The sequence below is a fragment of the Rhodotorula toruloides genome (genome assembly GCF_000320785.1).
Source record: "Rhodotorula toruloides NP11 unplaced genomic scaffold Scaffold36, whole genome shotgun sequence".
Lineage (NCBI taxonomy): Eukaryota > Fungi > Basidiomycota > Microbotryomycetes > Sporidiobolales > Sporidiobolaceae > Rhodotorula > Rhodotorula toruloides.
In genome coordinates, this window is record NW_015622996.1 from 45,252 (window position 1) to 59,123 (window position 13,872).

General features: G+C 63.1%; 6 protein-coding genes across 6 annotated transcripts; 3 read left to right on the top strand and 3 right to left on the bottom strand.

The window, feature by feature from the left end:
* Positions 1-13: 13 nt before the first annotated feature.
* On the top strand, positions 14-2,324 carry RHTO_05737 (galactokinase; the record flags this gene model as incomplete). Its single annotated transcript, XM_016419398.1, has 7 exons — positions 14-191; positions 345-833; positions 901-979; positions 1,038-1,170; positions 1,227-1,658; positions 1,721-2,075; positions 2,140-2,324. 7 exons carry the CDS (start codon positions 14-16, stop codon positions 2,322-2,324), a joined length of 1,851 nt encoding a protein of 616 aa, XP_016269753.1.
* A 213-nt stretch (positions 2,325-2,537) lies between these two features.
* On the bottom strand, positions 2,538-3,394 carry RHTO_05738 (protein of Uncharacterized protein family UPF0220; the record flags this gene model as incomplete). Its single annotated transcript, XM_016419399.1, has 5 exons — positions 2,538-2,601; positions 2,666-2,681; positions 2,741-2,825; positions 2,888-3,181; positions 3,269-3,394. 5 exons carry the CDS (start codon positions 3,392-3,394, stop codon positions 2,538-2,540), a joined length of 585 nt encoding a protein of 194 aa, XP_016269754.1.
* Positions 3,395-3,963: 569 nt separating this feature from the next.
* RHTO_05739 (protein of short-chain dehydrogenase/reductase SDR family) lies at positions 3,964-4,795 on the top strand (the record flags this gene model as incomplete). The annotated part of the gene is made up of 2 exons (XM_016419400.1): positions 3,964-4,237; positions 4,296-4,795. The coding sequence occupies 2 exons, from the start codon at positions 3,964-3,966 to the stop codon at positions 4,793-4,795; spliced, it is 774 nt and encodes a 257-aa protein (XP_016269755.1).
* A 768-nt stretch (positions 4,796-5,563) lies between these two features.
* Positions 5,564-6,388, top strand: RHTO_05740 (protein of short-chain dehydrogenase/reductase SDR family; the record flags this gene model as incomplete). Its single annotated transcript, XM_016419401.1, has 2 exons — positions 5,564-5,834; positions 5,892-6,388. The coding sequence occupies 2 exons, from the start codon at positions 5,564-5,566 to the stop codon at positions 6,386-6,388; spliced, it is 768 nt and encodes a 255-aa protein (XP_016269756.1).
* Positions 6,389-6,482: 94 nt separating this feature from the next.
* Positions 6,483-8,105, bottom strand: RHTO_05741 (replication factor C subunit 5; the record flags this gene model as incomplete). Its single annotated transcript, XM_016419402.1, has 9 exons — positions 6,483-6,508; positions 6,569-6,601; positions 6,660-6,780; positions 6,838-7,194; positions 7,253-7,434; positions 7,488-7,585; positions 7,644-7,738; positions 7,835-7,942; positions 8,019-8,105. The coding sequence occupies 9 exons, from the start codon at positions 8,103-8,105 to the stop codon at positions 6,483-6,485; spliced, it is 1,107 nt and encodes a 368-aa protein (XP_016269757.1).
* Positions 8,106-8,267: 162 nt separating this feature from the next.
* Positions 8,268-13,839, bottom strand: RHTO_05742 (Prefoldin domain protein; the record flags this gene model as incomplete). The annotated part of the gene is made up of 5 exons (XM_016419403.1): positions 8,268-10,081; positions 10,140-12,738; positions 12,796-13,629; positions 13,723-13,766; positions 13,827-13,839. 5 exons carry the CDS (start codon positions 13,837-13,839, stop codon positions 8,268-8,270), a joined length of 5,304 nt encoding a protein of 1,767 aa, XP_016269758.1.
* Positions 13,840-13,872: the final 33 nt, after the last annotated feature.

Sequence of the window (13,872 nt, forward strand, 5' to 3'; positions counted from 1 at the left end):
TCTGCTTGCGACCATGCCCTCGCTCGAGACGTCGCCGCTCCCGCTCGCCGACTCGCTCGACCAGGTCTACACCCAGGCGGCACTCTCGCACGAAGGCGAGCGATGGAACGACGTCTTTGAAGAGTTCAAGCGCGAGTACGGCGTCGCGGTCGACAGGGTCGCGCGCGCTCCGGGCAGGGTCAACATCATCGGTGCGTTCCGCTCATCGCTCTCGACGACGAGCACACGACCCTTTCATCCCCCACCCGAACAACCGACGCGAGGCGAGATTGTCCGTGGAAGCGAAGGAGAGCTCGATGGCGCAGCGGCCAGGGACTGACAGGAGTTGGGACTGCACTCTGCAGGCGAGCACATCGACTACTGCGGCTTCTCCGTCCTCCCCGCCGCCATCGAGCGAGACGTCCTCGTCGCATTTTCCACCGCGTCGCCGTCCTCCTCTGGGAAGGACATCCCGTCGCCCTCAGAAAAGGGCAAGACGGTCTTTGTCCTGCGCAACTCGTCGTCCAAGTTCTCGCCGACCTCGTTCGAAGTCGACTTGACCGGCGACGGAACCGACGTCGCCCTCCCGCAAGAACACCACTGGTCGTCCTACTTCATCGCCGGCACGAAGGGCATCCTCGGCCACCTCTACCGCAAGCCCCGCCAGTCGGAGTTCACCCCGCCCGAGCGCGTGCTCATCCTCGTCAATGGCACCGTCCCTGAGGGAAGCGGGCTGAGCTCGTCGTCCGCCATGACGACTGCGAGCGCGATCGCTGTCCTCGAGATTGTCGGGCGGAGGGAAGGAGACGACGGGATCAGCAGGCGGGACGTGACCAACGTCGCTATCGAGAGTGGTGCGTCCGCAGCGTCGATCATCTCTTCCTCCCTTCCATTCGCTGATACCCTCGACTACGTTCGCAGAGCGTCTCGTTGGGGTCAACTCGGGCGGCATGGACCAGTCCGCATCCGTCTTCAGCCGTCCCATGCACCTCCTGCACATGTGCGGATTCTTCTCGCCGGTTCCAAAGGTCCCCTGCTCACCTCGTTCTTGACGACAGCGAGTTCATCCCGACTCTCGAGGCGCGGGCGATCCCTCTCCCGCAGACCAACCCGCCGTTCTCGTTCGTCATCGCCAACACGCTCGTCACCTCGAACAAGAAGGTCACGGCCAAATACCACTACAACCTGCGTGTGCGTGCCGCGCTTCTCTCTTGAGACGCCGTAATTGACATGAGTACGTGATGCAGGTCGTCGAGTGCCGCCTCGGCGCGCTGCTGCTCGCCAAGTTCCTCGGCCTGCACTACACGCACGAGACCCGCCCCTTCCCCTCGTACAAGACCCTTCTCGACGCGTACTTCAAGAACCGCGGTCCCACGCACGGTCCGATCCGGAGCAACTCGCAGCGACCGGAGAAGCTCGTGCCAGACGGCGCGACGGTTCCTGCTCTTCCCTCTTCGCGACTTCCACCGAAGACCGCGAGCGGGACGCACGAGTTGAAGACTATGCTGGGGTTGATTGGGCAGGCGCTTGGAGGACCGGGAATGGAGGATGGGATGACGTGGGAACAGGTTGCGGAGAGACTCGAGGTCGACCCGAAGGTGTTGGAGAAGAGCGTGACGGATCGCGAGGTCGAGCCGAAGGATGGGCGGTTCAAGCTGTGGACTAGGGCGAGGCATGTGGTGCGTTTGCGAGCGGTCTTTGCGAATCCATGCGGCGGAACTGACGAGTGGCTGGCCGGCAGTTCACCGAGGCGCTTCGCGTCTACGAGTTCAAGGACCTTTTGTGTGACACCGCCGCGACGTCTCAGCGCGCCTCACCCTCCGACATCGAGGACGGTCACACTACGCCCATCCTCGAGACCTCCGCCTCCGACTCGCTTCCCGACCTGCAGACCGCCCCCGTCGACCCCTACTCGACCTCGTCCCTCGCCGTGCCGAAGCACGCGGATCCCTCGAGCTACCTCCTCGAACAGATGGGCAAGCTGATGAATGAGAGTATGGAGAGTTGTCAGAAGGACTACGAGTGCTCGTGTCCCGAGTTGGACGAGTTGGTCTCGATTGCGCGGGAGAATGGCGCGCTCGGGAGTCGTGTGACGGGTGCGTCGGGCTCGTTCCAACTCCTTATCCGCCTCAGGGGCTGACCGGCGTGGATTGGCGATAGGTGCGGGGTGGGGCGGCGCGACCGTCTCTCTCGTCCGCGAACCCGACGTCCCGCGCTTCATCGACGCTCTCAAGTCCGACTACTACAACAAGCGGTTCCCGAACCTGTCGGAGCAAGAACTGGCCGACGCCGTGCTCGCGACGAAGCCGGAACAGGGCGCACTGCTCTTCCAAAACTCGGATTGAGCGCCGGTTAAGGGCGAACTGGGAGAGGGGGGAAGGAGGTAGAATAGAAGCAAACGGAACCACCGAGCCCTGCGTATCATTCGGGTATCATGGGGGAAAAGCGTGTTATCTCTCTTAGAAACGAGATCAAAAGTCGACATCAGAGGCTGGTATCGCAGGGTACAGTGCAGCGTCGAGGCGAGATAGAGAGCAAGCGTGGGTAGGAAGGGCGGGCTACAGGGTGATGTTGTAGTCGTACTCGGCTTCGGCATTCTGCGCGATCCAGAGGACAACGGAGCTGCGGGGAGAAAGGCGGGTCAGCCTGGGCTCGGAGAGAGCGTGAGGGGACGCAGTGAGCTCACCTGAACATGATGGCGACTGCAGAAGGAAGAGAAGCATTAGCTCAACTCGTCTGAAGGCGCAAAGGAGGAACTCACTCGACTGGAGGACATTCGCGACGCCCCAGTTGATCCCGTAGCTCTCCGGGTAGTGCGGCACGACGTACTTGATCACCAAAACGGTCTGCGAGGTTGCAATCAGGTCAGCAGGCGGGTATTTGCAGGAGGAGAAGCAGAAAGACGCACGATGCTGCCCGCGAGACCTCCTGCCATGAGCGCAAATCCGACAAAAAGGAAAAGCCGCGCCTTCCACGCCGCTCCTCCGCCGCTCCAGCTGCCGTCCCAGTCGTCGCTCATGAGCCGCGCCTTGTCAATCAGGTTGACGATGATCATCCCGAGGGTCGCGCAGAGTCCGGGTGCCCAGTCGGCGAAGGTGACATGGACTGGGATCGGATCATAGGGCGTATCGGGGTCGCTGATGGGCTTGGCGTGCGACGAGAGGACCGCAGCGTCGAGGAAGGCCCACCAACCGAACGCGAACTGGACGAGGTGGGGGAAGGAGGAGTGTCAGCTCGCAACGCTCCGTGCGCTGCTCTGGAAGGTGTGTTTGGGACGACGTCTGCTCACCAGTGCACCCGCAAAGTAGACCAGGAACTCGCGCTTCCTGGGGCCGAGCGAGATCTTGGGCAGGCGAAGGAGGAACACCCGTCGCGGGTCGCCAGAGCGCATGGGGAGGCTGGACGAGGCTGGCATGGCGATTCTGAGCCTGGTAAGAGCGGTCTCAAGCCAGCAGAGCAGGAGCGAAGTCGTGTCCTCTGCCAACCCCGCTCTCGTCTCGCCTCCCTGACCTCGACGCATCACCGCACACCGCGACACAGCTCCTGGGCGCTTGCGCTGCCTGCTACGGTATTGCTGGATTGCGTAATGTGCCGTCAGCACAGCTTACGCGGCCGGCGCTTTCGGCTCGAGCGTCTCCATGGCTTCGTCAAAGTCCGATGCCCTCTCACGAGTTGCGAGGACGGGCCAAGGAGACATGCGGATGCAGCGAGGCCGTCCTCGAGGACCACGGCAGGATAAGGCGGGACTGGCTGGCTGGCTGGGTGCTCGAGGCTTGCTACCTTCGCCCTGTTCTCCTCCCGACTTGACCGCCTCTCCGCCTGCTTACGGCTGCCGAGATGTGTCAGCCCACCACCTGTCAGCCGCTTATCGCGACCCTCGTCAGCATCGCTCAGCATTAGCCGGCGCTTACGAGGACCCTCGTACAACATTCCTCTCTTGCACTCTCATCTGCCTCTTGAACGCTACATTCGCACACACACACAATGTCTTCGCCTGCTTCCACCGTCTACGTCATTTCTGGCGCTACGCGCGGCATCGGCTTCGCCCTCACTTCCCTCCTCGCCCAGCGCGACGACGTCCTCATCTTTGCCGGCGCCCGCGACCCGGCAAACGCCCTTCCGCTTCAGGAGCTCGCCAAGAAGACGGGCAAGGTTGTCCCGGTCAAGCTGGAGGCGGCGAACGAGCAGGACGCTGCTGCCCTCGCCGAGCTCGTTCAGGAAAAGGCTGGCAAGGTCGACGTCCTGATCAACAACGCCGGTGCGTTGTCTTCTTGCAGGGTCTCACCCTCTCTCACTGACGAACGATCGCTGTGCAGGTATCGCTGAAGACTTCAACAAGCCCGTCCTCGCCACGCTCCCGGCCTCTTTCACGAAACAATTCACCGTCAACGCTCTCGGTGCACTCGTCCTCTTCCAGCACCTCTACCCTCTCCTCACCAAGTCCGCCTCTCCTCGCTTTTTCGCGATCACCTCCGGCGCCGGCTCCACCGGCTCAGTCGCACTCACGCCCTTGAGTCTCGCTGCGTACGGCTCGTCAAAGGCCGCTCTCAATCACCTCGTCGCCCACATCGCCCGCGAGCACGGCGAGAAGGACAACCTCCTCGCCACGCTCGTCCACCCAGGCGCCGTCTCGACAGAGACAGCCAAGACGACCCTGGAGGCGGCAGGTATCCCTCTCGACCCTCAGCTCCTCAATATGACGATCCTCACGCCCGACGAGAGTGCCAGCGCGCTCGTCAAGCTCTTCGACGAGGCCAAGCGCGAGACGCACGGCGGCAAGTTTCTCTCCTACAACGGAACGGAGATCCCTTGGTAGCCTCGCAGACTACACCCCGGCTCATTCGAGCGAGTACTTCCGTCTGCCATTCCTGCAACTGCTGCCATTAGCCGATCATCCCTACCGAAATGCAAGCGACACCTTGCTCCGTCTGCCGTCGCATCCATCATCGTCTTCTACGCTCGCTTTCACTCTTTTCTGCGCTCGCTCGTCTCGCACCTGCTCTTCCTGTCAGAGATCAGTCAGGCAAGGTCGCCGCTTCTCAGCCTCGCCCAGCGAAGCCTCCCTTAAGCTCCCTCCTCCGCCAAGCGACCGCGCAACTTGCTGCTCTCGTCGCAACGCACTTCTCTGTCGGCGCCTGCTGCACACGGCTGGAGCAGCCAATCTGTCCGCTGTGATGATACCGGCTCGCGACAACCAGTGCGGAGCTGCACGGCCGCTCTCGCTCCCCGTGTGCCCCTTCTTCTCCCTTCTCCCTTCACCTCAAGCTTGGCGCAAACGCAGCGCTATGTAGTGGCTCCAGCAGAATCGCTGTGGAACAGGCTGCCGAACCCTTCGCAGCGCAAACCCCCGACGTACGCCCCGCGACCTGACGACTCCCCTCGGCACATCTGCCGACCTCTCCGCCGCGCATGAATTCTGAGCTGACTCGAGCTCCCCAGCTAGCGCGCTAAGCAGCGTGCCGCACGCTTGCGTACGTGCGCGAACAAACCGACTGCCGCTTCTGCCTTGTCGTCCCGCATCTCGCTTCCTCGTCCCTTTCCTCTCCGTCCGCCTCCTTCGCTCGCTTCTCGCTCGAATACTAGCATGACTCCCTCGGCCACCGTCTACGTCATCTCTGGCGCTACGCGCGGCATCGGCTTCGCCCTCACTTCCCTCCTCGCCCAGCGCGACAACGTCCTCATCTTTGCCGGCGCCCGCGACCCGGCAAAAGCGCTTCCGCTTCAGGAGCTCGCCAAGAAGACGGGCAAGGTTATCCCCGTCAAGCTTGAGTCGGCGAATGAGGAGGATGCTGCCGCCCTCGCCAAACTCGTCAAGGAAAAGGCCGGCAAGGTCGACTTCCTCCTCGCAAATGCTGGTGCGCTGCTTCCTTCATCCGCTGCTATCGACACGAGCTCAAACTCCTACTTGACAGGCGTCTGCGAACTCAACAAGCCGGTCCTCAGTACGCCATCCGCCACTTTCGTCGACCACTTCACGGTGAACACCCTCGGTCCCCTCACCCTCTTCCAGCAATTCTACTCTCTTCTCACTGAGTCGTCGAGCCCTCGCTTCTTCGTCACGAGTTCCGCTGGCGGTTCGACTACCTACGTTTCGATGGCGCCCGACATGGATCTCGCTCCGTACGGCATCTCCAAGGCTGCCGTAAACCACCTCGTCGCCCACATTGCGCGCAAGTTCGGCGCCAAGGATGGCCTGGTCGCTGCTGTCGTCCATCCTGGTCTCGTCGCAACGGACATGACCAGGCCGTTCCTCGAGGCAGCTGGTCTCCCCGCTGACGGTGGGCCCGGCTTCGAGCACATCTCGCCGGATGAGAGTGCTGCCGCGCTCGTCAAGATCTTCGACGAGGCCAAGCGCGAGACGCACGGCGGCAAATTCCTCTCGTACGACGGAACAGAGATCCCCTGGTAAATTGGTCGAGCAAGGCAAACAACAAGCGTTACATCGAAGCGTGAGCGTACTCGTACATCAGAGAGAGACTGCCGGGGAGGACGGGCGTGTGAGGTCACTCGGTGAAGCCGAGGGAGTGCTCTGCGCGAAGCCAAGTACATCAATGAGGGGAGCATGCAGGTCTCGAGAGCTTGAACTCACGCTTGTGAATCGTCATGATCTTAGCGGCGAAAGCTGAAGGAGCAGTACATTGTCAGTAGCAAGCCATGGGCGGGAAAGGAAGACCACGCACCCTCGAGATGGAAGATGTGCTTGCTGCCCTGCCGCAGGCGGTGGTCGTAGAACGCGCTCCAGTACGCGACGTCCGCCTTCAGGTCCTCGTCGACGCGGTCGAGCAGGCGTCGTGTGATGGTCTGCGTGAGAGAACGTCAGCCAAAAGCGCTGAACCCGGCGCGCACAGCCAGACGCACTGCGAGGACGAGAGGCGCAGGGATGCAGTGCACGAGCAACTCGTAGAACATGCCGCGGACCGCGAGCAAGCTCTCAGGCGATTGCTCCGACAGGATCCGCTCGGCCGCCTTCGCTGCGTACTTCTCCCAGTCCGGCCTCGGAACGGCGTCGATATCACGCGAGTCCTGCTTGCCGGTCGAGAGGAGCGAGTGGTCGGGTTTGATGGTCTTGAAGGAGGGATCCTGCGTGTGGAGGGCTTCGAGGGAGAGGATGGCGCGGCGGAGGTTGCCGTACGAGATGCGCGAGACGAGGGTTGCAACGTGATCGGGAACCCCGACTGACTCCTGCTTCGCGACCGATTGCAGCACCTTGCAGATCTGCATAGCAAAGAGGCTCGAGCTCTGCGGTCTCCCAAAGAGCGGCCGTAAAACGCACCTGTTCCTCCGACGGCGCTCCCACCCTCAGCAACAAACACCTCGACCTGATGGGGCCGATGATCTTGGACGTCGAGTTGGCGCATAGAATGACCCGCAAGCTGGACGTGAACTTCTCCATCGTGCGACGCAAGGCAGACTGGGCGTCGCGGCTGAGTCCGTCGGCTTCGTTGATGATCACGACTGCGAATGCGCCGTCAGCGCTGCCGTGCCTGCCAAGAGACGATCGAGCTCACCTTTGAAGCGCTTCTTCGCATTCAGGTCGACCTGCTGGGTCTGCGCAATATCCTTGAGAACCTCCTGAACGACGGATCGGTCGTAATTGCCGACGTCGCTGCGTGCGGGTTGGTCGTCAGCGTGATACGTCCCCTGCAGCGAGTCAGCGGACACACCTGGGGGTAATCTCGATGTGGTAGTTGCTCTGGACGATGTTGACATCAAGCTTCCGCTTCGACGGGGTGAGGAAGGTGCGCTGCTCGATGCGGATCTGTGCGAAGAGAGGCAGCGTGAGCATCTCAAGGTTCTGGTCAGCGGCCGTGCAGCATTCTGCGCCTGTCGCAGGGCCACTGCGAGACCTGCTCACCTTCTCCACACCGGGTCCGAACAACTCCCTCAGCGTCGCCATGATGCGCGTCTTCTTGCCCGCTCCTGACGGCCCATAGAACAGCGTGTGCGGAAAGTCGCCCTCAGCCTGCACACGGCGCCAGATGAGGTCAGCGCGGGCTGTTTGAGATGAAGTCGAGCGATGAGGACGAGCGACGACGGACCAGCGCGCGCAGGCGGTCGGACAGCTCTGGGTGGTAGTCGAGGTCGCCGAGCGAGCGAGGGCGGTAGCGGTCGACCCACAAGGCCATTCTGAAGCGTGAGCGAGCGAGTGTCGACAGGTCAACCTCGTTGCGACGCGCAAGGTCGCGAGAAGTGAGCAAAGAGGAAAAGTCAGGCTGTACGCTGCGTGCTATGCTGTGAACAGTCGCAATGCACAATGCTGGATGTATCTACGGCGACCGAGCGCGAATCTAGACAATGAAGAGGTCGTCCCCCTTGCACGCCGCACAGAGGACGAGGTCGTTCGACAGCGGTACCCGCCGCGTCCGGTTGCCCTTGTCCGCTCGAGGGCTCAAGGCGGAACCGAGACCCGGCTGCTCACGCGAGGGAGAGAGCGGGCCGGCGCGGTCGAGGTCCGTGACGCCGTACTCGTCCTCCATTCGCGCCTTGAGTAGCGAGAGACTCGCCTGGCGGATGTGTCGGCTGTGTGCCGAGCGATGCGATGGGTCGGCGGAGGACGAGTCGTCACCAGAGGTACGCTGGAAGGGGACGAGCGGGGGCGAGACGAGCGGAGACGGCTCGAGGTCGAAAGAGGTAGGATCCGCGAGTTCCGTCACAGTCGGGAGATACGAGGCTGTTCGGCGATGCGAGTGGCCGCGGCGGGTGGGTGTGACTGGCGCGGAAGGCTGCTGTGCTCGCTGGGCGGCATCGGATCCGGAGGGCGTGCGAGGCGGGCCTGGGGCGTGCGAAGCTCGAGGAGGTGAGCCGAGCGAAGGAAGGGAGCGGCGCTTGAGCGTGTCAATCTCGAGCTCCTTGGCCTTCGTCTTGGATCGCTCTTGATCGAGCGCCTCCATCATGCTCTCGACCTGGCTCTTCAAGTCGCCGTTCGCCTTCAACATCTTGACTCGCACCCCCTCGAGGGAGAACACCTCCTGCTCGAGTTGACGAATCTTGGCTTGAGCATCGGAGAGCTGAAGCTGGAGCGAATCGAGTTCGGTGGAAGAGGCGAGAGAGGGTTGCGCAGGTACGGCGGAAGTCGATGGCGACGCGTGTCCGCCTGTCCGCGCCTCCTCGAGCTCCTCCTGCGCCCTCGCGTACATCTCCCGTAGCTCAGCGAGAGCACCCTCGGTCTCAGCCACCCGCTCACGCTGCAACTCGAGCTCCTGCCTCACCGCCTCGCACTCGTCCACCTTGCGCTCCAGCTCATCCGCCAACGCCGACTCGTCGACCGACGACCTGACGCTGTTCGTGCTGGCGCCGCGCGCGCGCGCAATCTCCTGCTCGAGACGGGCAATCGCCTCCCGCAAGTTCTCCACTTCGTTCTCGCGGTCCGAGTCCTGCGCCATGATCGCCCTGAGGTCGCGCTCTGACTTGCTGGCTTGACGCTTGCCAGCAGAAAGCTGCGACTGCAGCTCGCGGACTCGCTCGTTGGCAGCCTCAATGTCGCGAGCCGAGGTCGTCTCGAGCTGCTCGATCGTCGCCTCCTTCTCCTTGACCTGGCGGCGCAGACTGGCGATCTGTTCCTCAAGCGCGGGTGTCGAGGCAACGACTTCGTCGAGGCGCGCCTGCAACGAGTTAACCTGCTCAACGAGAGCCGCCTTGTCCTGCTCGAGGGCCGACCGTGCGGAAGCCGCACGATGCGCCTCTTCCCTCGCATCGTCGATAGCTTTTTCCAGCTCCGTCACCTCGTCCTTCGTCGAATCGAGCTCAGCCATGGCAACAGCCAGAGTCGAAGACGTCTCCTCGACCTCGCCGCGGCAAAGAGCGAGCTCCTCCTCGACTTCGCGCTTCGAGCGCTCGAGGTCGGCCATCTCAGCGCGCAGGGTCTCGAGTTCGCGGCGGGCCGCAGACTCGGCTTCTTGCGCCGAGGAGAGGGAGGTGGAAAGAGCGCGGGTGTGATCGGAGGGCGGCGAGGAGGAAGAGAGGTTCGAGAGATTGCTGCGGAGCTCGTCGACAGTTGCGGTGAGAGTGGTGTTCGTTGCTTGAAGCGTATCGTGAGCCGTTGTCAGACGCTCAACTTCGGCTTGCGAGGAGGCGAGCTGCTTCTCGAGCGTCGTGGCGCGACCTGGGCAAGATTCGGTCAGGATGTGCACCGTAGCGAGGTGAATGAGGAGTGAGCGCACCTTGAGCCGAGGCCAAATCCGCTTGAGTCTGCTTCAACTGGCCATCGAGCGCCTCAGCCTTGGCCTTGACCTTGGCGAGGTCCGCTTCCGCCTCCTGCTTCGACTGCGTCGCCAAGCTGAACTCGGCCTGCACCTTGAGCAGCTCGCTCTTCGTCTGCGCCAGTTCGTCCTGTAGGCCGGCTGCGGCACCCGACCGCGAGAAGCGGAGCTGGTCGAGCTGGTTCTGCAGGTCTCCAGCACGAGCTGCCTGCGCCGCCGCCTTGGTCGTGACCGAGTCGATCGAGAACTCCAGCTCGCGCTCTTTCGCTTGACTGGCTGCGAGCTCGCCCTCGAGTCGCGAAATTTCGGCTTCGCGGTCGAAGAGCTCCTTCTCCGCCGCTTCAAGCGAGTGCTGCAAGCCGGTCGCACGTGACTCGGAGGCCGCGAGGACGTTCTTGAAGACGGAGAGGTCGCGTTCGAGGTCGTTCAACTTTGTGCCGCCGGTTGCAGGTGGAACCGCAGAGACTTCGCGGGCGGACGTGGAAGACACCTGTGCGGCGGCTTCGTTCGCCTCCTTGATCTGCTTGCGCAAGTCGACCTCGACCGTCTTCAGCCGCTCGACCTCAGCTTCGGCAGCGTTCGCAGCCTGCTCCTGGACCTGCAGCTTCTCCTCGAGTTCGGCGATGTGCTGCGAGTCGCGTGGTGCCGATGCGGGCGCCTCGAGGTGCTCTTGTCGAAGCTTGTCGAGCTCTTCTCGTTGGGCGGCGAGAGTCGCACGCGCGTCGTCTGCATCGGCGCGGGCCTTTTCGAATTCTGTTCGAAGCGATTCGAGCTCCGAGCGACTCGTGTCGTGTTCTGCGGTAGACGCTTCGTGCAACGAGCGAGCCTCGCTCAACTCGGCCTGAACGGTGTCGCGCGAGGCGCGGACTTCGGCAATCTCGGCTTGGGCGGCGTCGAACCGGGCTCGAAGGTTCTCGACCTCGTTGCGGAGCGTTTGAAGGTCGTCGCCTGCAGATGAAGCCTGCGCCTTCGCCAGCAGAAGCTGCTCTTCCAGCTCGGCGACCTGCGAACGCGCTTGATCCCGCTCGGCCACGAGTTGCGAAATCGCCGTGCGCCCAGCGCTTCGGTCCGTCTCTGCCGCTTCGGCGCGCTGCGACGCTGCGGCGAGATCGGCCTTTGCAGCGTCGAGTTCCTGCTGAAGGGCAGCGAGATCCTCCTGGACCCGATCCCGCTCCAATTCGACGCTGGGCAGCCGCGCTTTTGCTTCGACTAGGAGTCGCTGCAGATCTGCAATAGCAGCCGACGCCTCTTCCCGCGCACGGTCGAAGGAGCGCTTCTCCTCATCGAGACCCTCGACCTGTCGTTGAAGCTGCTCGATCTCGGCGTCTTGGGCTGCCTTTGCGGCTTCGAGTTCGGCGACGGTGCGGGCGAGAGTCTCGGCCCGAGTCGAGTGTGACGAGGAAGTGTCGGTGAGAGAGGAAAGGGAAGCCTGGAGCGAAGAGATGGTGGCGAGGTGCGAGGCGACGTCGGTATTGAGGGCGTCTCGCGCCGTAGAGACGCCTTGAAGCTCGTCTTGTGCGGTTGCGACAGCAGCTTCAAGCTCGGAGATGGTCGAGGCGCTCTGAGCGGCATCTGCCTCGAGGGTCGAGACGCGCACCTCGAGCTCCTTGACAAGGTCGTCGCGTTCTGCGAGCGTGGCCTCGAGAGAAGCGACGGTCGACTGGTGCTGTTCGGCATCGCCGCCTGACGACGTGAGCCGTGTCTCGAGATCTCGTACGGCGCTGTCCTTCTCAGCGATGGTCGCCTGAAGCTTCTCGACTGCGTCGAGATGCTGCGAAGTCGCCTCCCCGAAGTCCTTGATCCGCTCCTCCAGCTTTTCGATCGTCCTGTTTCGCTCCTCCAGCTGTCGCGTCACCTCCTTCAGCTGTGCCTCAATCTCAGACACGGCCTGCGCGACGCCGCCTCGCGCCTCTTCCAGCTCCTCCGCCAGCCGGTCCTTCTCCTCTTTCGCAGTCCCTCGTTCCGCCTCCCATTGATCCCGCTCCTCCATCATCCCCCTCACACGCTCCTGCGCACCCTCCAGCTCGCGCTGCAACGCCTCGACCTCGCGGTCCTTCTCCTCCTTCACCCGGGTGAGATCGCCCTCGAGCGTCCGCAGCTTCGCCTCGACGTCTCGCTTCTCCGAGTCTGCTCGATCCGCGCGTGCGGTCTCATCGTCGGCTCGAGAGTGGGCGACGTCGAGTTCGCTTCGGAGGGAGTCGAGCTCTTCCTGCGAAGGACCGGAAGGAGCGGACGACGGGGCGTGAGCGGCTTCGAGCTCTTCCCGCAAGGACGCCATCTCTGCCGTCGACCGGCTCAATTCCTCCTTCGCGCCGCTCAACTCGTCCTTCAACTGCCTCGTCTCCGCCCGCAACCGCTCGAGCTCTTGCTGCTCCTCCTTGCTCGGCTGTGGCGGAGGCGGAGGTTGATTCCGAGCTTTGTCGAGCTCAGCAGACAAAGACTCGATCTGAGCGTCGCGAGCGGAGAGGTCAGAGGAGAGGGCGGCGATTTCTGCGTCTCGAGAGGCAAGTTGTTGGTGCACTTCTTGCAGTGCTTGGCGGGCGAGGGCGACTCCTCGTTCCTGTCGCACCGAATGGTCAGCTCACACGTGAGCGGATGAGACTTGGGAAGGACGCACGAGATTCCCCAGCCGCTCCTGATCCCGCTCGCTTTGCTCCCTCAACTCGTCGATCTCCGCGTCTTGCTCCTCAACCCTCACGCGCAGCCCCTCCAGCTCCCTCGGATCGGGTGCGTCCGCCAGCTGTCCCTCAAGATCCCGCAGCCTCGACTGGAGCGACTCTTTCTCCCGTGCGAGGGACGCGGCAGTCGATTCTTGTTTGGCGAGTTGGGTATGCAGCCGTTGTTCGGAATCGCGGAGAGCTTCAAATTCTTGCTGTGAGACGGAGGGTTGTGGAGTTGGAGAAGGCGAGGCGAAGAGACGAGATGCGGAAGCAGTTGGAGGAGGGGAGAAGGCGGGAGGTCGAGCACTCGAAGGAGGCGGAGGCGGAGAGGTAATAGACGAAATGCGCGCAGACGGTGCGAAAGAGCTGGCTGCGAAGGGCGATGCAGCGTAGGAAGGACGAAGTGGAGGCGAGGCGAGTCGTTCGGCGCTGGAGGTTGGCGCGGAAGGCGCAGGAGGTGAGGTAGCTGCGGAGCGTATGCTTGTCGGAGGTGGAGATGCCAGACGAGCAGCGATTGACCCTTCAGGTCGACGGAAAGCGGCGAGGGTAGGTGAGGGAGCGGAAGGAGCAGGCGAACAGGCAGAGGGAGGCGGGGAGAGCGTGGCCGCCGGGGCGAAGGTCGTCGAGACGGGGCTTGCCGGTAGGCTGCTTGCGTCTGACGCGGCACTCGCGCCGGCTGCCGCGCCCGGCGAAACAGGAGAGGCGGTCGAAGGCTGTTGCTGCGCGAGAGTCGAGGCGGACTGAGTCGTCGCGGCGGCGCGGAGGTTCTTGGCGGCCTGGAACTTTCGCAGCTGGGTAAGACGATTGGCGTGAGTCGTCGCATCCAGAGGGGGAGCGGAGAGAGGTGCGATTGAAGACTGGGTGCGCCGATGCGACAAGTTCACCTTCTCCTTCGCCCGGGCTGCCTTGAGAGCGCGTTCCTGCAGAGCTGCGAGTGTAGCAGACTGTGTCAGCCTACGACGAGTTCATTCTGGCGGCGTGTACGCACCTGAATCGTCCATCTTCGTGTCCGCCGTCACCGGTCCACCCAGGCT